Source organism: Rhinolophus ferrumequinum, chromosome 10, assembly GCF_004115265.2.
Source record: "Rhinolophus ferrumequinum isolate MPI-CBG mRhiFer1 chromosome 10, mRhiFer1_v1.p, whole genome shotgun sequence".
Lineage (NCBI taxonomy): Eukaryota > Metazoa > Chordata > Mammalia > Chiroptera > Rhinolophidae > Rhinolophus > Rhinolophus ferrumequinum.
Genome location: NC_046293.1, coordinates 66047215 through 66070342, shown reverse-complemented (window position 1 = coordinate 66070342; position 23128 = coordinate 66047215). Strand labels below are relative to the sequence as shown.

The 23128-nt window shown below is 34.2% G+C and overlaps 1 protein-coding gene across 9 annotated transcripts in view; it reads right to left on the bottom strand.

Moving 5' to 3' along the window:
• The window catches only part of CNOT2 (CCR4-NOT transcription complex subunit 2), a 108355-nt gene that overhangs the window by 62721 nt on the left and 22506 nt on the right, over positions 1 to 23128 (bottom strand). For 3 of the 9 annotated variants that reach the window (XM_033116474.1, XM_033116472.1, XM_033116465.1), the window contains exon 2: positions 7216 to 7288. The exons of 1 other annotated variant lie outside the window; for it this stretch is intronic. In XM_033116474.1, the coding sequence (XP_032972365.1) occupies positions 7216 to 7288 (73 nt within the window). Of the gene's footprint in view, positions 1 to 7215; positions 7359 to 13240; positions 13310 to 23128 lie in introns of those variants that run through there. 5 more of the 9 variants (XM_033116466.1, XM_033116473.1, XM_033116468.1 and 2 more) reach the window with 4 other exon arrangements.

Here is a 23128-nt window from a genome sequence, read left to right as displayed (position 1 = left end):
GTCATTGAAAAAAAGGCCAAGAAAGACACTTGTGAAGACCAAGATAGGCAGACAGACATGAAAATTTAACGCAAAGCTATAGTAGTTACAAAAATGTGGTACTGGTACAGGCATAAACAAACACATCAATGTTACAGAATAGAGATATAAGAAAGAGACCCAGGAATAAAAAAGAACTTGATTTACAACAGAGCTGGAACTGCTGATAAGTCAAGGAAAGCAGAACAAGTCAATACATGATGCCGATGTAACTGATTATCTGTATGCCGAGGAAAGGAAATTGGACTCCTAACTCACACCATATATAAAAATCAATTTCAGATGGATTAAATTTAAATATGAATGACAAAAGGAAAAAATTTTTTAAAAGATACAAGAAAATTTCTTTATTTACTTAATTTCAATAGAGAAATACGTCTTAAACACAACCTCAATAAATTTACAAACATTAAATATTTGACATTATAGGGCCGGCCGGGTGGCTCAGGTGGTTAGAGCTCCATGCTCCTAACTCCGAAGGCTGCCGGTTCGATTCCCACATGGGCCAGTGGGCTCTCAACCACAGGCTGCCAGTTCGATTCCTCGAGTCCCGCAAGGGATGGTGGGCAGCGCCCCCTGCAACTAAGATTGAACACGGCACCTTGAGCTGAGCTGCCGCTGAGCTCCCAGATGGCTCAGTTGGTTGGAGTGCGTCCTCTCAACCACAAGGTTGCCGGTTCGACTTCCGCAAGGGATAGTGGGCTGCACCCCCTGCAACTAGCAACAGCAACTGGACCTGGAGCTGAGCTGCGCCCTCCACAACTAAGACTGAAAGGACAACAACTTGACTTGTTGTTGTAAAAAAGGCCTGGAAGTACACACTGTTCCCCAATAAAGTCCTATTCCCCTTCCCCAATAAAATCTTTAAAAAAAAAAAAATTTGACATTATAAAATGTCAGATCAATATGAAAACTGTTGATGGGACTCCAAATTGACACAAACACTCCTGAACATATTCCTGGAAGACCTTTTGTGAATTTAATTTTCCTAAATTCTGAGAACATGGCTTGGTTCAGAAAACTTCTCTAACTTCATGAAACTCCCTCTTCTATTGTCTTCATGTAGTGATTAAAACTACCATTGCTTGTTTTCTGAGATTTCTAGCTGTTACCCTCTCCCACTTTTATCTGGACCTTCTCTTCCCTTGGTCTCCATGGTCCCTATATTCCTTTGATCTCACCCAGAATCTTCTCCTCAGCAGGGTGGAAGGCAGCCCGGTGGGTCAGTCTTGAAAGGTCACAGAGTAAGGGTGCTCTCCGGTCACTTTGGGCCTCACCATGGGTCTCTTAGCCGATCTAATTCATAAAGTGGGCAAAATCCCTCAGCCGACTAAAAATTGGCTAATCACGCTTACCACTTTCAAACTGGCTGTTCACAACTTTGAGGTGCTCCCAGTTGCAGGTCCAGACCCCCCTATGCTTCTCTCTGCTTTTTTATGCACAAAACTGATAAATGCATGTCTTTTTATTTTATTAGTTCTCACCTGCTTATATTTGGGGTTCATGGGGTAACTCATTACGAACTTTTGTTACAAATGTTTTACTACCTAGTTGTTCTCTATGTAGAAATTCAGAAAGATAAAACAAACAAAACAAAAACCTAAGCTGCTACTATCACTGCAATCATCCTAGAATCGAAGCAAGGCTTTAGATTATATTTTAAAAGATAACTCTGCTTACTTCCATATTTTCTCCGATTCACAGAAATATTTGCACTACTGTTTTAACTTTCTATTTAATGAATACATGCCGTATTCATGATTGAAGCAAACTGCTTAAACATAAAATATTTTTCTAAAAGAGAATACAATATTTCATGTGTACAAGCCTAGGGCCTCATTTCCCAAAAGACCAGATATTTTAAATCTTCTTGGGGAAACACAGCAGTATCTGTCAGATAGCATGTGAACTGCTACTGTAAGAGGCTTGGACCGAATTAATATAGCAGAGCTGTTAGTATTTCTTTTGGCACAGGGGTACTGTGAAAAAATTACTAAGACACTAAGGGTGCCATAAACTATGTGTCTTGGTGAAACTTGCTTTCTGGGAAACAAATGTCACCTCATTTGATGAATTCAAAAGATGAGGGAAAAAGTATTAGAACGTATAATACATTCAAAGAAAGGCTAACATTGTTAGCCTCATGTAATTATAAGACAACCAATGAGGAACCTGGGAATTCATTTGACTTGATGTTCTTGGTTTGCCAGAGGAAGAAGAAAAAGAGGAGCCCTGAATGACAAATGTTAAAATTTATTTTTTTTTTTAAAAAAACTAGGTCATGGAGCCCAAATGACTTCTATCGCTGATAATGTGGATCATGACACGAACAGGAGCACCACATTCGAATGTGTAATTTGAGAGCAATCTCATTTTAGCAGTTGTGTAACTGCAACTGAAGAGAGCTTAGTCATCCATTTTGAGTTCTTTTTATCTCTTGCTTCATCTCCGGCTACAGACGATAAGTCACAGCCATTTGTTTCCAAGAGTTCCTTTCAAGAGCAAATTGTGAACCAGTTGACTGGTTTCAGGTATTTATTTCTGGACTAATTCCTTCCTCAACACCTTCACCCAACACCCAACATCAACAATGAGGAAAGCCTCCATCTTGCTGTCCGAGGCACTGGATCTACTCAGTCAACTCTTGAATCGTTAAGTATTCATTTTTTAAAAATTCTTATTCATTTTAAGTATTCTTTATGTTTATCATGTATCTTTAACATACTTTATGGTATCACAAATTCTAAGATGCTTTGATGCTTGCACTGTTTTTATACTAGAAGCTACTACGTTACAACTATGACTGTAAGACACCATCAGTTGTTAGATGCATTCTGACAGAAGATAAAAATTTTCAATAATGTATAAACTTAGAATTCAAGAAATGTGGTACTGCATTGCTTATTTACATTACATTTTTATTGCAATTCAGAACAAAAAATGTAATTTGTATGCAGTACTGTTTAACACTTGCATATTGAATGGAAACATACTGATACATTTCTATGTGTTAAATAATTAAGTAACATGTTTTAAATGCTTTGTATTATGCAGAAATCCTTGGTGAATTGTCGGATAGGTGAGTGTGTTTGCAATATCTAGAAAATTGTTTACGTTTTCAGGTAGGCTAATTTTCTTTTTCCATTCAAAATAACTGAAGATAGTGTACCTCTTTCCAAATAATTGCCAAACATAAAGATGTACCTGTATATACTGACAACATGTAATAAAAATATAATAATAAAAATAATGAAATACAAAATTTAAACTAGTGATTACTTCTAGAGGAGGCACGGGAAGGAAGGGACATGGAAACATTCCCATTAAGTACAATATGCAAGCTGCAGAACAACAGTATTTGTTAAAAACAAAGACAACAAATCATATTTGCACATTTGCACCTATATAACCACTAGAAAAGATATGAAAAGATACACACTAAACAAAAGGAAAGCTGTGAAGATAAACTTTCAGATATTATTTTATGTTCCTGTATTTTTCTTCAAAGTTTTAGCATGAGCATCTATTACTTCTATGATTTAAAAGATGAATAAAAAGGAAATAAAATTTTTAGTGGCGGGGGAGGGAGAAGGAAATGGCAATACAATCACTGCCATAGTTCTCTGATATACTATATTCCACAAAGTCAGTGTGGCATTTTATATTATGAGGTATTCCTCAGAAACATAGGAACTGGAATGCATTAGATCCAGTTTACAGATAACGTATTGTATTAGTCAGTATATGATGTGATTAATGATCTCATATTAAAGAGTTCCATTCATGGTAACATGTATCAATCTTGGAAATACCAGTAGTATGCTACCCAGCACACTTTGCAGTTTCTTCCTTTCAATTCTTTCATTGTTTTATTTAATTTTATTGAAACGTGCACTGAATAACTATTACGTACCCCAAACCATGCTAGATTCTGGCAATATCAAAATAAATAGATATGGTTCCCGTTTTCAAGCTTACAACATGCAGTAGCATTGTCCAACACAATTTTCTGAAAGGATGAAAAAGTTCTACATCTGCACTGTTCAACGTGGTAGCCATTAACAGTATGTAGCTACTGAGCATTTGAAATATGGCTAATTTGACTGAGAAAATAATTTTTTATTTAATTCAATTTAAATAGCCACTTATTGCTAGTGCCTGCAGTACTGAACAGCACAAGTCTAAGAAAGACAAAGACAAACAGGTAACTGCCAACGTCTTAGGGTAAACACTAAGGCTATGAAATATGAAAGCAAGATAACGGAGCACTGAGCCCATCATAGAATGGCTTCTGGATCTACTGACATCTAATTCTTAAATCATATGAAGAAAAGTGAGGCATTGTATGAAGAGGAACCAAAACAAGTACAGGCTACCACTACAAAAACGCATGGTAGTGAGACTACTTACAGCAATTTTGTATCACTAAATGCATAAACTCACCATAGAGTCAGAGAAGAAACACTGGAAAAGGAAAAGCGTGGAGGGGTCAGAATGTGGAAAGGCTATATAATATAATGTTTAGGAGCTTGGCTTTATTATGTGAGAGAGGAAAAGCCACTGATTTAAGTTAAACTGGTAGTTAACATGGTTAGATTTGTGCATGCTCATAGATGGAGTAAATTAGAGGAATATAAATTTGGCAAAAAATTGGAATTACAATCCCTTGAAAGAAACTTGATAATCCTTCCAAAAAGGAATGAACTATGAACCATTTAAATAATTAAATTATTTTACCTTAATATATGTCAATCTATCTATGCAAATAAACTTCAACAACTCTATTCAAACTCCAAAAACTTAACCAGGCTTAAATTTATGGTAAGAAATGAAACACACAAAGTAGATACCAGTATAAAAATCAGTACTTCAACCAATACCTATTTGAAAGTCACTAGCTTTTAGCATAAAGCTGAGGAAATGCACCTTCCTAAACTAAATTACTAAGGCTTTAATAAAGTCTATAAGAAAATGAGAATTGGAGAAATAGTATTCTTATTAAACTCTGGAATATTAGCTTATTATTATAAGGCTGTTTAAACATCACTATAAGACATCAACTGCTTTCCAAAAACAAAAGCCTGCAAAGATAAATATTATCAACATGGATACAAAGAAATCCTACTTTTTCCATGAAAAACAAGCAGTAAAAATCTTCCAAATGGAATTTTTAAAAATCCAAATCATTTACCTCACATATATTAACATGAACTCTTAGCACTACCAATACAAATATGTGATTTAATATTCCTTTGAATTTCTCATATGCTCTCAATATATTCATCACCATATCAGATAAGAAATTATATTTCTATACATGTATTTCTGAGAAGAGGGTTCAAAAATAAAATAATTTTACAACAAACATTTAAACCACTGTTTCCAAGGATATTTCAACATGCATTACGTGTCACTAAGCAACAATAAAAGAGAAAAGGAAAAATATTTTTAGCCGAAAAACTAACCAAGAATGCATTTTTCAAATAATCTCAAAAACATGGATTATTTGTAAATAATGTGACTGGAACAATAAACTATTTTTAGAGTAGAATGAACAGGAATTAGGAAATCTCTTCACGTGTAAAATATCTCATTTTATTCCCTTAGATGAAAATTTTGCAATCTATATTAATATGATTCCCTGATGTAAATTAACCATCCCATGTAATGATACAAAGTTCTTCGCAAACTGGTTTATGAGCACCGAAAAGCCACATAACCTAGAATTACAATATTCTTAATTTACCAAGAACCTATCAAAATATATAACAGCCCAACTGGTGTGACCAATTAAAATCTTATGAGTCAAGGTAGTTAGAAGTGGTTGTGAGACAGGAGGAGCTATAGCAAGTATAAATAATTTGCAAAGGTCAAGTTGGTCAAGCCTAGACGAACCACTCAGAACAGAAAAGGTTACAGGGAGAACTGACTCCTCATAGCTACAGCTTACTCTGGCTTATTAAAATCATAACGCTCTGGCAAGAAACTTTAGATATCAAGTAGGTGAAACTCTGGAAAGGTTAAATGTGACAGTATTTTTTATTAGGGGCAGTGCCCAAACCAGAACCCAAGTTTTATAAGCAAAGGCCCTCTGTTATTACACCATGAATATGCATGTACAATTTTCTCCACTGTTCACTTTTACAATTTGAGAGAAGAAAAAATTAACTGGGCTAAAATTAATGATTAGCAGATTAACCAAATAATTAGCAGATTAACCAAAGCTGCTGCCATTACACTAGTTGCCTTCACAGCCTAGAAGAAATGAAATTGGTGAGTGGGTTGGATACGTATGTATCTGTGCAGAAAGTCTAAAGCTTATTCCTACTTGATATTCTGTGTTCTGAATCATACATAATTTGATAATGAATTATTATCAAATGAATAAAGCAGATTTTCTTTGAAAAAATTATATTCAAATGTTTTCTTTTAATCACTATTAATAGCACTACCTTTAAAATTCAACTTCTTTTAAAAGCTCAGAAAGAAAACAGGAATATTACACTTCAACTACCTGTTCAGCATCTTTACACACTACATAGGGGGTGGATAATAACTAACTTAATAAATGAGAAAACAAGAATCTAGCATCATAAGGACTGCAAGAGAATGACAAATTCAATAGAATTTGGGTTTCCGAAAATCCTGGAATTTTCATTTCTATTTCTTCTATATTTAACCAATTTCGTCAACATTTCTGTGATGCTCCACTACCTTGAATATAGCGTAAGATTTCAGGTTTAGTCTTCCAGGAATAATATGTATAAAAGCAATCAACACTTTATGTTTTATGGAATACTAGGTCTGAAACCAGCCATGAAGTTATAAATTGTGTATCAGATAATCTAAGCTTTGACATATATATATGTGTGTGTGTGTATATATATATATATACATATATATATATACACACCTACATATATACACACACACACCAGAAAATTTGTTTTGACACTAAGAGAATATACATTTATTATAAGCATGCTTTATTTTGAAAAAATGTTCCCAACTATTTCAACTCTCAAATCTTATATATTTACATACATATATATTTTAAATTATAACCCAAAATTTTCAAATTGAGGCATATCCAATCTGCTAGTTCCAGTTAAATACAACACATGAAACAGTTCAATGTAGCTGTATGACCAATAAAGAAAAAAAAATTGATCTTACCTGGTAGTTTCTTTTCTCAGATAATGTATGTCCATCAGTCCTCACCATAGAGTCGTGTCCTTTCCTCACAGTACTGGAGGCAATCAAACAGAACTGTCACTCAAGGGTCGTGTCACAGGAGGGACCGCCCACCAGTTCTCCCTCTAGAGTGGAATTATCCAAAAGCCGTCAAAATTACTAACATGTAAACATATGAACAGTAGCAAAAATATCTAATATGATACACAGAAAATAAACAAAAACACAGAGTGCTTTTTTAACATCCAGATCTTCCTCTCAAATCATCTGGGGAGGGCTAGACTGGCGGACATACTTTATTTGAGACAGAAATTAATAAATATGAAAACTCTTCCCATTTCTACACTGTCCGCCAGACCTCACACACAAAGAAGAAACTTATAAATAAAAATGGAGTGGTATAAAAAACTTGTAAATAAAAATATCTAATTAATTCAGATTCTGTCATTTAATTTCAAATCCCTGTCCTTCAAAGGCTTGCTTACTTACATTGCATTCATTCAGTTTATGTTTATACCTATGCAATAAGATGAAATAAATGTGTTTTTATGATGATTAGTAGATGCAAACCTAACTCAGTATTCTATTAAAATAAGAGGAGCAACAAATGTCAACTTTCTGAAGCCTTTGTCCTGCAATCCTCCAATCTCATGCATGTTCTAATAGAATCTGCTTTATTACACTAGGGCAGAAAAATAATGGGGTTCATTTCTTAACCTAAACAGAGATAAGTTACGTCCAAAATGACTAGGCACTGTGCGCATCAAGATGCAAAAAAAAAAAAAAAAAAAAATCACTGAATCAGAGGTGATAGTCACTAGAGATGCTAAAAAAAATGTCAACTGAAAAATGAGACATAAAAAAATTTTAAAGTGGTATCTGCAAAGAATTTGCAAGCATACATTTTTAACACAAATGTCTCTCACCTAAGTGTTAGTAAAATGTTTACCCTAGGGAAGCATTGATCTAACAATAGTTGCTAACCACTAAACAGACGTTCAAATTTAGAGCAATTGTTTAACATTATACAAAATTTACTTTGATAGAGGATAATAAAACCATCTAAATTCACAAACAGTATGAATCAATTTCATTAAAACACACACACACACACACACGGATTACCTCGAAAAAGCAATCTAATCAGGGGAGAATGTTTTCAAGGAAAACAAACCATTAAGAATAAATATTGTTAAAGTTTTTAAAAGAATCCACGCAATGGAAACCTGTATTATGCCTCTTGATTTGTTTGATCACAAAGTTAGTGAATGCTACACTTTTACTTAGTTTTGACAATCTTCCACTGTATACGCTTGATAAAATATTTTAAGATTCCTGACTCTATGGCAAAAACGTAAGTGCTCATTACCAAATTTATACGTACCATTGGAATTAAGTATATTTCTCTCAAAAATAACAAAGGAGAAATGTTTTTTAAGCCTTAAGTGTTTCTACTGCTATAAATGTAATCCTCACCATCTAGCAAAGAATTAGGTTATTCGTAAAGAAAAATAATCAAGTGAATTGGATGTCCAAGAATAGTTAAATGACACACATTCAGCTCCAATTTAAATGTTCATGACTGTCACAAAATGAGAGCAAAACTATTTTATCACGCATCCCCTAAACAACAGTAACCCTGTTTTAATGTTAGTGTTTTATAATATTAATAGGCTTGAAAAAAGTACCTGCCTTACTGTTAATGTATTCATGGCAACTCTAAATTCAACGTATAATAGTATAAAATTTCAGTTTTTCATTACAGAATAAGAATGTTTTCCTTCCTAAATAAGTTTTAAAGTCCATGCATTTTCTTCAAATTATAGTTTCAACAAAAGATAAGTTATAAGTCTAAAAACCAGGCAATTTTCAACAGTATAATCCACCTATGTAAAAAAAAGATATGCTAAATAATATCCTAATTAAAAACAAAAATTAATATTTAACCTGTAAATTTACCAGGTAAAAGACAAATATTAGCTTTGGAATACTATGGATTTTAGTACAAAGGGAAATCTTGTTTTTGTTTGTCTCTTTTGTTTCCCCTCTTAGAATAACTTGAACTATTTCATGGCTTAGGGTTTCAATCAACAACAACTGTATGTTTTAACGAACATCGGAATCAATATTCTATACTGAAAAATAACTATGAACCATTACCTCCTTTTAGCAAACGAAGAAAAAGGAATGAAAGGACTCTATTTTCTTCCAGGTAAACGTGAAAAGCTAACATTGTCACCACTATCTTGTATTAAGGTAAAATGTTCAGTAATAGATTGTGTTGATACCTGTCATATTTCGAATGAAAGGATGCACAATAGATGAAAGAGAATGTGAGTAGGTATGTGACACAAAGTATGCAAAAAGGAGCAAGCATGGAAGAACACGCACTCTAGCTGCCTCAATTTATACACTGGTTTCCCCAAAAGTCCTACAAACATTGAAAAAGCCATAAAAGACAAATATTTACAAAACCAAAATGAAATTTTCTATAAAGTTGGGATGCCTTCCAAGATGGAAAAACAGAGACTGTATTTACCCTACCTTAAATAACCAGAAAATAAGAACAACAACAAAAAAATGAAACAATAACTTTTAAACACTGGATGTCATTTCAGGACAGAGATCAACAGCAAAGAACAAATGAAGCCCTATTGCCTTTCAGCCCTATTGCCTGCAGAGCTATGAGGCTAAAACACAGGGCGAGTTGAGGTGGAACCCAATCAGAGCCCTTTCCTTACTGAATTAAGAGTTCAGAGTTAGAGGAGAAACCAAGGCAGCTAGAATTTGCAGAGCAAATGGAGAGAAGAAAGCGTTAGAGACAAAGAGCTCCAAAGATCAGGAAGACTGTTCTCCAAATTTCAGATAAGTAATCATCTGTGAGTGCATGTGAAAAAACTACTGAGAGTCTGGAGAAAAAGCCTCTGAAAAGTAGTATAGTCTGAAAGATCGCCGCCCGAGCTCATGTTTCCATCAACCAAAGTAGGATCTCTTAACACATGGGGTATTAAATAGAGTTCATAAGGTAATGAATGTCTTATTAATGAAACCAAATAAGCTTCATAATAAGGATGTTCTGGACCAGCACTAACAATGCTTAAAACCAAGCCTCAAAATGATCAAGCTAATTCTAAGTATCACAATTGCACCCCAAAACAAAGCCCAACAATATTTAAAATAACACAGCAAACTCCAGCATTAAGTAATGTTAGATCTGTAGTCTAATTAGTTATATTATGCCAATTTCTGGTTTTAATAATCATTATAGTTGATGACATATATATTGTCATGTATAAAGGAAGATGACATTACTGGAAAAAGATAGATGATGGGCACACAGAACTTCTCTGTACTATTCTGCACTTTCTTATGAGTTGATAATTGTTTGCAAGTTAAAAGTTTTTTAAAAGGTTCAAATTGATCTAGAGATAAAAACTCAGTATCTGTAATGAAACATGCATTAGATAGGACTAGATTAGATGCTTCAAAAGAAAGGTTTAATGAACTTGAAGACAAAGCAATAGAAAAATTAATCACAGTGAGAAAAGGGACTAGGGAAAAAAAAAGGAAATGTGAGAATACCACGAGAAACAGTGAACTGTTGGGCAATACCAAGCAGTCTAATGTTAATGTAACTAGAGTGACCGAAAGAGTGGGAAGGATAAAAAGCAATGGCTAAATTTTTCTTAAATTTGATGAAAACTATAAATTCACAGATTCAAGAACTTCAGCAACCTCCAAGGAGAACAAGAAAATCACCTCATCATTATAGAGTCAAAATGCTGGAAAAGAGTGACAGAGAAATCTTAAAGCAACCAGAGGCGGGGAGAATACACAGAGAAACAGAGATAGAAATGATAGCAGACTTCTCATCGGAAACAATGCATATCAGGAGAGTGGATCAACATTTTTAAACTACAGACAGAAAGAAAACTGTCAACCAAAAAATCTAAATCCAGATAAAATATCTTTCAAAAATGAAGGCAAATATGGAAGAATTTGGCAGTTTTTAATAAAGTTAAACATAGACTTACCACACAACCCAGCAACTGTGCCCCTGGATATTTACCCAAGTGAACTGAAAACTTATGTTCGTACCAAAACCTATACGTGAATGTTTATAGCAATGAAGATGACCTTCAAAAGGTGAACAAATAAACAAAATGGCATACATATATTCAACAGAATTCTATTCAACAACAAAAAAGAACAAGCTATTAATTCATGCAACATGAATGAATCTTAAATGCATTTTGCTAAGGGAAAAGATTCAGACCAAAACAGCTATATGATAAATATTTCCATTCATTTAACATTCTGGAAAGGCAAAACTACAAGGACAGAAAAATAGATCATTAGTTGCCAGGGGCCTGATGAGGAATGTAAGGAGCAACTGATGAAAAAGAAAACACACAGAAAACTTTTAAAGTGATGGAACCACTCCATACGGTATCGGAGTGATGGATAAAACACTATGCATGTGTTCATTAAAATCCACAGAACTTCACAACATAAAGAGTGAACTTGAATGTATGCATATTTTAAAAATCAACCAGGAGGTTAGAAATGCAGACCTCATAAAAGACTAACTGTATTACAAATGTTTGACAGAGTCACACTAAAGGGGGTATGAGAAATAGTGCTGACCTAAGTAACTTTGGAAAACGGTATTCTATGAAATAACTGCATAAACACTGTGTTCTAGTTGGTAAAGTAATTCCTCACAGGGCTATAGGTTAATAATTCCGAAACTACTATGCATGCATACTGGAAATAAACGAAAAGTAAAATAGATGGCGGCTGGTATGAGCCAGGTTTCCCACTGTTGGACAGAGAAGTTACAGGTAAGCAACGAGGGAAGGGTACAATGAACTACCGTCATGCACCACTTAACGATGGAGATACATTCCAAAAAATCATCGTTAGGCGATTATCTTTGTGGGAGCATAACAGCGTGCACTTACACAAACCTAGATGGTATAGCCTACAAACACACCTAGGCTACAAACTTGTACAGCATGTTGCTGTATAAAACAGTACAAGAGTAAATCAAGCACAAAAGAAAATCATGCATCAAAAGACCTGGTAAACACTAGCTATATGAGGCTGCTGCTGATGTAACACAGCATATTGCTTTACAGCAAACTTTTTTTTCATAAGTAGATACTACTTCAAAATACACATAGTATAGTAAATACATAAACTAGCAACACAGCCGTTCATTATCATTATCAAGTAGCACGTACCATACATAACTATGTGCGCTACATTTTTATAAGACTGGCGTGCAGTAGGTTTGTTTACACTAGCATCAGCACAAATATGTAACGCGTTGTGCTACCACATCAGGACAGCTAGGACATCACTAAGTGATAGAAATTTGTCAGCTCCATTATAATCTAATTTTGGAAAAGCGCCAATATTTTTTAATATTTGAAAATAACTAAGTTAAATAACTTTATCTCTAATATCTTACCAGACTACCAACAGAATTAAATTTCAAGGAAAAGTAATTCATGTTAACACACTAGTAGGCACTCATGTACAATAATTTCTCTCAAATTCAAAAAACTTTTAGAATAAATTACTGAATACATCAGTATAAATGATAAAGAATAAACATTTTACACCACCTTTTCTGTGTTGAAATACCTTTAAAACAGATTTAGTCATGCTATCAGCTTAAAATCCAACAAGAAGTCAATCAGGGGGAAACAAAAACCAAATCTTAATGTAAAAAAAAACAAACAAAAAAACAAATAGACTTATTCATCCTTAGATGTTTCCCTAAATCAGAACCCAATAAAAATTAAGTATATATTATCTAGACTAATAAGTGATAACTGAACCCCCGTTTTTCTCTTTTCTGAAAAAGGTTTCTCAAAACAAGCAATCAGCCAAACCTGAGTAAAATCTCTAAAAATTACTTCATTGGGGGAAATAATTAACTTTATTCTCCAAATCCTATTAAATTTTGGGTGTCACATCATCATAGAAAAATGTGTACCTTGAACGGAACAAGAACCAGAAACTCTGAATTCTAGTATTAGCTTGATCAATTTCTTCTCTCTGGCTCAGTTTCCTAATCTATAAAATAAAGGGATTAAATTTAGATGAATTTTTCATACACAAGCACCTTGCATTTTATATTTATTAAAAAAATTACATTTTTATAATTTTATATTTTAAATATTTTGTCAAGGTAAATCCACTTAGGAAAGTGAACAGTAACAGCTGATTTTCTTCCCCACGTTTTCTTTTTTCTCCTACTTTATTACTCAATAGTACTCATGACGCTACCCAAATATTTTGGAGTTTGGGAATGGTATCTAAAATATCTATAATTCGGTAGTCATTAGCACACTTAACTTCAAGCCACAATGTGAATTTGGACAGGTTGAGACAGTTGAACCAGTTGAACAGGTTTTATTTTTCGATAAAGGGACATTATATTCCAGGTTGGCTATTAATTATAGAACAGACTACCAGATGTGACCAATTTCATTGATCCTCAATAAAAACTAAGTAAATGCACTTAGGCATTATCTTTAAAATCTTAGGGTTTCTCAAATTCCACAACTATGTCAAGCAACTTTTTCTTGTTAATAGATAGATTATAATTACACAAATGTTATGAACGGATTTTCTGAAATAATTTTTGGTTAAATTACACAGATAAATGTTTTCAAAATTCTGAGTTGATGACCTATATGGTACATGTAAGAAACACAGGCAGACAGAATTAAAAATAAATATAACTTAAGAATTTCAGTTTCATATCAAACTTAGTCTGGAAAAATTGCCACAGTAACTAAAAAGTTTTTCTGAATGCTTTAATAATACAGGTTTTATGGGTCTATAATTAACATGTAAAATGTAAATTTGCCTATTTTACAAAGAAAAACATTTAAGAAAATCAACACTATTCTCTAGAAATCAACTTACTCTCTGGTTGTCACAATTTAATGTTTTGTAACTTAATTTTGTATTTTCTATTCTGTACTGGTAGCCTTCCTGATGCACTACTTGTAACATATTTGTGTAGTTCTCTCACATACACATATATTCCAAGGAAAATTCTAGGCACCTCATACGTAGAATTTATCATTAAGTAGAATAGAAAATCAGTACATCTGATTAAAAGGCACAGCATCTCAAGACAGACATTTTCTACAACCAAGTCTTAAAAATCCTAAATAAAATGAAATACAATAGGGTCCTATTAAACTTAAATAAGTTCAATAATTCAATAATTTCAATAATTTTTGAACAAAAGTTCAATAATTTCTAAACCACAGGCATGAAAATTAAAAGCTTATTTGTTTGAGGCTTAAATGCAATTGGGGTCTAAGCTAAGGACAATTGGGTGTCCTCACCTTCCAGCTGCCTGAAACTTAGAGATGTTTACACAAATTGCTTAACCTCTGCGTGATTCAATTTCTTCATATGAAAACAGTACTATCTGCATAGTTTAGCTTATGGTTAGAATCAAGTAAGTTTGTGAACTAGATTTATAATATACAAAACCTCATTTAAATAAAGTTGTTTAAATTAATTAGAATAAACTACCAGATGTGATCTGTGTAAACACCCAAACTATTAGTACTTACTAATTTTCTGAAAGTTTAGAGCTAAAGAAAGTATTAAAATTAATGAAATGTTTTAGAACTTTTCATTATAATTAGCTAAAAATCCACAAGGGTTACCAAGGATTGAAGTAGCTATTGCGAAAACAGTCCCTCTAAAATAAAACCAAGTCATATTAGCCTCACACTCTACTGTGGAACAGACACACTGGCTGTCAATTCAACAAAGGAACTTGTGTGAGTTATAATCTAGAAGTAAAACTCCTTAAAATATGTAACAGCTCTCTTCTTACTCTGCCTTACAAATGGTCAATAAACAATTATTTTTATATCACCAACTGAATATGCCATATGTGAGCCAGAAATCTGAAAACTGCAACTCTGATACTAACAATTTTTATTGGTAATATTTTTTCTCATAATAATGTATGTAAGTTGTTGGTTCTACTGGTAAATATTAAAAACTGACTAATTCATATCAACCGCTCAGACTTACCAAATTCATAAAAACTGATTACGCTTACCAAATTATCTGAGAAAACAATGATAGTCCCATTGTTAAATTATGAGGCGTACTATAAGAATTGAAAAGTTGCTCTCAACATGAATTTAACAAGTCAATTATGTATATTTTTAAATCTTAAAACTAATTATTTTTATAATTTTTCTAACAAATTATTAAAGAAGTAAAAAGCAATCAAGAATAATTATAGGTATTAATATCTATTTAAAAACAACGTTAAGAATTGGTGGAATGCACATTCCCAACCCCTCAGAGTTTAGTGTTTGTAAAAGACAAAAGGGGCAACTAATATACTAGTTCTGTGTGACAGACAATGGACTGGCCAGAGATGCCCTGCACAGCACTGGTACATGACTGTCTAGGGCACTAACAAAGAAATGAAAGACAACAGACGTATTGATAGAGGACAGAAATAGGCTCAAGGATTTACATGTGTAACACAGGATGCACATCAGAATAACCTAGGGAATTTTAAAAAAAATACTGATGTTCCCCTTCCTTGCCCCTACTTAAATTAACTGGTCAGGTGCTTTTTAAAGTGCTCCAAATGACTCTAACATACAACTCAAAGGTTAAGACTATCAGGGCTAAGACAGTATACTGGAAAGTGAAATTAGAAAATGTTTTCGTCTTAGCGTTAAGTACTGAGCAAAGAAAAACACTATAAATGTATAAACTGATTTCCTATGAATTGCCAATGTGCCTTTCCTTGCCTCTTATTCACTCTACCTCCGATAAATGATGCTAGGCATTAAACATTAATTTTTAAATTGTTTTTTAAGCACACAATTTCTGTTGTTGTAATACATGCATTGTAAATTCAGAACTGGATATTAAAAAGTAGATGCAAACACTACAGTAAAACTACTAGAAGAAATTTCTAATAAAAAATTCCTCTAATATATTCAATACTTAGATTTTTAAAATGTCCACACTCAACATTTCTTCCTAGAAATGTATTACTATCATTTGCCAACTATTAGGCACTGTGTCCTGAACACTTTACCTGTATAATTTCTTTCAATCCTCAAACTACTTCTATAAGGTAGATATTATTATCCCTTTTTACAGATAAGAAAATTACACAAGGTCAAGAGCTAGTAAGTAAGCTAGAATTAACAGGGCCAAAATTTGAGCTCATGTCCACTTGACTTGAATCCAGTCTTAGCTACTATGCTTTGCTACCTCTCTCATATATATATATATATATATACCGGGGCGGGGGGATGGGGGGGGGAGGGAGGATCAAAAAAAATGTATACAAATGATTTGTATTCATCTTTTGTTACTGGTATATATTATTACAATTTTAATACTTTTTTCTTTTCTTAAAATATGTATGCTTTTTTTGGCACTCTATATAATTCATGAAACCATAATCGGTGTCATAGATATCTCAAATATATCATACATATGTATATATGATATCATAATCGATTATGAATTTCAAAAAATTCCAGCTCTTAAATAATACTTCAACTCAAGTCTTTGCTTTTGGTAGCTGTTCTACAAAAAAAATTAGCGAAGGGGAGACAAGTAACAGACATTAGTCAGCTGGAGACTCAAAGTTCAGGAAGACCCAGATCAGGAAGAAAAGTACCCATAATATCCTTTCAGATACAGCTTTAGAACCTAAGCAGAGAAAAAAACAGGCATTGTGTCACACGGCTAACAGCTAAATTGTTTTTAGTTTTAAGGCTGGAAGATTATTTTGTCAACTGAGGTCTCTGTGTATATCTCAGTCACAGAAATGAATAAATTCAATGTATCTTATCTTTATACAATTCTTTAAAAAGGGGGCTTCAAAATTCCTTCAAATTCAATTTCATTTTCTACATCTCCATACCACCATTTTCATTCAAACCACAATTATTTTTTGCCCAGCTGGTATCCCTTCCTCTATTTTTTCCTGTAAGAACCATGTAGCAGCCAATTTGGTCTAGGCACTAAGGCATTTTGACATCTAAGAGTCAGAGATTAGATGCAACAAGTAAAGGAAAGAGAGGAGGACTCGCCAGTGAGGGAGATGAAAACCAAAGAGTGTGGTAAATATTTTGAAAGTTTACTGGGAAAAGTGATTCAAGGAAGGTTGTAACCAATTGTTTCAAACGCTGTTGGTTTAAAAAAATAATCTTTGGGCTTAATAGCATGGAAGTCACCTGGTAATCTTGACAAGAGTAATTCTGGTGGAATGTAGAAATAAAAGCACTGACTGGACTGCGTTGACAAAAGAACAGGAAGAGAAAAGCTGGAGACAAAATATAGATATCTTTTTCAAAGAGTTTTGCCATAAAAGGAGGGAAATGGGGACTAGCTGATGGAAAATGTGAGGCGAGAGAAGGCTTTTATAAGATAGGAAAATTTATGACATGAAAGGGGAAAGCTGATTGTATAAGATAGACGGAGGGGAATTACTGGAATGATGACTTTGAGAAGATGTGGATGGAATCAGTAAGAGAGAACGGCCTTAGGCAAAAGGCTATATCATCAATAGAAATAAAGATAGCAAATAGGTGCAGACTTAGACAAGTGGATATACCTAGAACTTTTATAAGTATGGAAGTTCTCATCTGGTGTTTCTGTGTTTTCTTAGTAAAATAACAAACAAGGTCATTAGTTGACAGTGAAGATATAGAAAGAGGTGTTGAGAGATTCGAGGGAGGAAAAAGTACGCAACAGTCCTCTGAGAAAAGTGGGCGAGTGAAGAGAACAGGGAGGAAATGTATCAGAATCGCCAAGCGGCACTCAGGGCCCACTTGAAATTGACGCTCAGCATTGTGCTCTCTCACCAGCCATGCGCAGCCTCCAATGCAGGAGGAACAGCGTCAGTGTCAGGCAGAAGCTGGATGAACCAAAGCTGGTGAGTAAAATGAAGCATGAGGAAGGCAAAGCAGTGATTCGGGAGATGGGTACAAAAAGAAGTGAGGGCGTATCCTACCATTTACACGCGATACTGGCTTTCTTTGTGATTCTCAAACATACCAAGTCAGTTCTCTACTTAGGGCCTTTACAGTTGCTGCTCCTTTCCAATGATCTTCCCCCAAACCTTCAAATGCCAAGCAGTCTCTTGACATTAACACCCATGCTTAACTAGCTCTCTTCAGAGCTCTTACCTAAACATTCACTATTTGAATTTTGTTCTTATTTAACGTCTGTCTCCACCCCTTAGAATGTAAGCTCCTGAAAGAGAGGAACCTTGTCTATTCTGCTGACCACTATTAACTTCAGTACCTAAAAGAGTGTTGCGTAATAGATACACTTTATAAACGAACCATATAAAATATACTAAATCCTTTACTAACTTAAATTTTATGAAAACATTTTCCTTAAAAGGGCAGATTGCAGAAGAAGCATCTGTCTGATAAGAACAATGCCAGAGATTTATTTAATTTTACTTTAGAAGGTTAATCTTAAAAGATGGCTGCTGCATATATCACCCCTCAAAATACATACTTATAAATATAAACGTACATGTACTCGCCTTGATATTTTGATGCAGGACCGGGCTTTTTCTTCGAGTTTAGGATTACTAACTAGGTTTTTACATGATCTTTTTGTATAATTTATTCAAAATCACATCTTTTAAGATCTTCATTTTGATTTCGTTTAAATTTAACAAGATCTTAAAAAAGGCTTAAATAACAGGGTAATCTGAAGCTTTACAAACGTTTCCTAGTTTTTTAATAATTGTCTCACTCCAGTTCTGTTGACTCCCTAACAGTCCTCCTCCCTCGTGACTGCCCTCGTTGTTCAGACATTCAACCTTCCCCACGTGATGTAAGGGGAAATGCTGATCAGTCTAAGCCAAAACGATAATGCCACCACACGGCCCTCCCACAGCCCTTGTCAGAAAGTGGTTTATGGAAGGAATCACTTCTGTCTAGAGAGACATGAGGGTAAAACTGATGGTAGGATTTTAGGAAAGGGGGGGAAAACAGCCCCTCTTCTCTCTCTGCGTAGCCATCGTGTAACCAGGATGAGAGCAAGCTATGGAAAATGGCAGTGCAAAGAGATAGAAAGATTCTGGCTCCGGTGTTAATCATTTAGCTGCTGCATTAACCAACACAAAAACTGCCATTCTTCCAGATAATGTGAGAAAGTAAATTTTCTTTACTGTTTAGTCAGTTGAACCAGTTTCCTAAACCTTTAAGCTTATTCTAACCTAGTCCTTCAGTAATTTTTTAAAGCACTTTATATAAAGTCTTTCCAAAGCATCCATCTTGCTTTTCATTGAAACAGTTGTTTTTACACTCACATTTCATTAGCTTAGGTCATAGTTAAACTAAAAGTTACATTAACACTGGCATAAAAACCCCAATTCTTGGCCCTATAACTAAGCTGGTGGGAGAACAGTACAAGAGTAAAGTACAATTGATCACTCGCTGTGAATGCTCAGAATACTCTGCTATACCGGATTTGAGAGCACTGGTCTGGAAGAGCATGCCATGTAAAGGACATCAGTCACAAACACATTCCTGTATATATAATAGATTCTGTCTATAACAAATAGATATACTTCTACAGTGGGCAGGGAGGCAGTTTAAAAAAATTCTATAAAAATTTAGGACATACGGTTCTAGGAGAGAAATTAAAATTAGAGTAAACCTACAATCAAACAAGTATGAGACTATTTAACCTCAACTCCAGCCACATAGCACAAAGGGAACACAGAAACCATAAAGAAACTTTACGCCACTGTGTGCTGTTTTACTGCTAATGAACTGAGAATATTGACAAAATACTGCAATTCAAAATTTCAGGCAATACAGACAAAATGTACTATTTGCCTTATTTACATAACAGCCAAGTTCCATTTTATCATGTGTCCTATTAAAAACTATAGCACTTTGCTATTAACAAGGGATGGTTGTATTCCGTTTTAAGAAATACTAGACAAATTATTTCAAATAGAAACTTACCAGAATTGGAAACAATTATTTAGTATTAAAACAGCCAAAGATCCTTGATACTAATAATTACACTCTTTTTTAACTTCCTTCCAAAAATACTTACTGAGCTTTACTATATGCCAAATAAAGAGGACTTACTAAGAAATGCCCATAAGAAACACACAACTGAAGAATTTATTTCTAAAATAGAAACTCCATTTGTATAGATCCTAGGTCAGAAACCATACCTCCAAATTATTCTCTAGCTATAAAATACTAAATAACAGTTACAGATGACAATAATATTCACGTATTTAATAGTAATATTCATTCACTAAATTTATTTTTTATTAAACATAACATGTCTACCTAAAACACAGTACACACTAAGTTAAATGTATTGGTAGGCTGATTAGAGCAGTTCTTACCCTGGGTTCTACAAATTCTCAGTCTGTTGATCGAATGCAGTAGGTGCATGAACTTGGATGGAAAATAATTACATTTTTATTTTATTAACCTCTAATTGAGATATAGTATTTCTTTCATTAAAAATGTAAATAAAAAGCCACAGTGGTACTACCTGCACCACTGATTTTGTTGCCATTAGAAATCACACATATTTTCGTTATTAGTTTAGTTGCTTCAAATTTGAAATTATCATTTATTCATATTACTAGTTTAAAAATTATTATACACCACTGGACTTTGTTGATATGCACATTACGGAATTTATTTATTTGCTATTTAAAAGACTGTTTCTAATATAATTGGTGTCCTTATAAGCATGCATATTTAATTTTGCACAAGTATTTTAAGAAGGGGGCCACATGTGTCAACAGAGAGCCAAAGGGGTTCATGCCCCCAAAAGGGGTAAGAACACATGGATGAGAGTATCAAGCATGGGTTAGGTTGTCTGCAGAGGGTAACAGAATGCACACTCCTTAAAGAACTTGAAAAAGCCTCAGATCACATTTAGTTGAATTTCATCACTATAAAAATAAATTGTGAGGTGCTTTGCTCAAGGTCACACACACAGCTAATTAGTGACACAACCAAAGAAAGCAGAATCCAGGTATTCTGGCTCATAATACAAGCCTAAATCAACTTTGATGTGACTTGGCTATAAGAAAGCAAGACAGGGCAAAGATAACTCTGCAAATACGTGCCAAAAGGTTATTAGGGAAAGAAATAAATTATACAGGAAAAAGAGCCAGTTTGAAAAAGAAAATGATGTGTTGAGGTGTTAAAGCATTTTGAAAATACATTCTATAGCATGACATGCCAATTCAAATGTTGAAAAAGACTATCAGAAAACAAACAGGTGAGATTCTCTTTGCATACTAAACCCGAAGAAACATTCCAAACACCAAAATGTTTCACGTTACTAAAATACACAGTCACTCCCATTTTTCCTGAAATATTCATTTCTTCGTGTTTTTCCACTTTACAGAGAGAGACACAGGTAAAGTGAAAATTTTACTTCCCTCCTGATCTACGATAAGAAGTACAACAGCACAAGCGTAATAGTAAGTGTCAAATAACGGTCGGTATCAATGTCAAGAAAACAACAGAAAGCAGGGACAACTGTGAAAAACTGGAGAGCCTGTGCCCCACCTACAGAAGATAGTTGCTACTACTCAATTCTAGCTAAATGCCACTAAGAAAAGAACTGTCAACCCAGAATCCCAGATGGAACAAAAGTATCCTTCACAAAATAAAGGTGAAATAAATGCACTTTCAGAAGAAAGAAAACTAAGATAATTCATCAAGAACATACTTGTTCAAAAGGAAATTTCCTTGGACAAAAGGAAATAATGCTAGTAGAAAACTTCAAGAATGAAAAACCACAAAAATGGCAAATATGTGGATACGTGTAACGGAAACAGACCAGGAGTTGGCAAACATTTTCTGTAAAGGGCCAGCCAGATAATAAATATTTTTAGGCTTTTCAGGCCAGTCTCTGCTGTAACTAATCAATTCTGCACTGTAGTGCAAAAGAAGCCACAGAAAATATACAAACTAAGGTGTGGCTATAGTCTAATAAAATTTTGTTTACTAAAGAAGGTGCCAGGCCGAATCTGTCCTGAAGTTGTAGTTTGCCAATCCCTGTGGTAGACTATTCTTTTCTACTTAAATTCTTTAAAATATTGTGTGATCATTTAAAACAAAATTTACACCATTGTCTGCAGGAGTACTGGAACCATGTAGGTATAAAACTTGTGACAACCACAACACAGAGCAGGGTGAGGAAATGGAACCACATGACAAAACTTCCACATTCCACTTGAACTGGTAAAACATACATTATAAGTGTAGTGGATTGAGTTTCGTACCTGATAAATACATTCACGGCCTAACCCTGGTACCTGTGACTGTAACCATATTTGGAAATAAAGTCTTTGCAGATGCAGCCAAGTTAAGAGGAGGTCATACTAGATTTGGGAGGGCGCAAATCTGATAATTGGTATTTTTATAAGAAAAAGAAAAAAGAGAGAGAGAGAAAAGTAGAGAGAGAGCAAAGACAAGCAAGAGAAGATGGAGGCAGAAGTTGGAATGAGGCCGCTATGCCAAGGAACAGCAAGGACTGCTGATAACCACCAGAAACTAAAGGAGGCAAGGGAGGATTCTTCCCTAGAGCCTTCAGAAGATAGAAGCCCTGCTGACACCTTGATCTCAGACTTCTAACCTCCAAAATCAAGACATACCATGAATAGTCTTATAGCTCCTTAAAAAAACTGAACTCACAGTTAAAATCCTCCAGACCTAGATAGTTTCACCAGTGAAGTCTACCAAACATTGAAAGAAATAATACCAGTCTGATACGATGTCTTCCAGAAAATAGAACATGAGGGATTATTTCCTAAATCACTGTTATGGGGCTAGCATTACTCTCATAC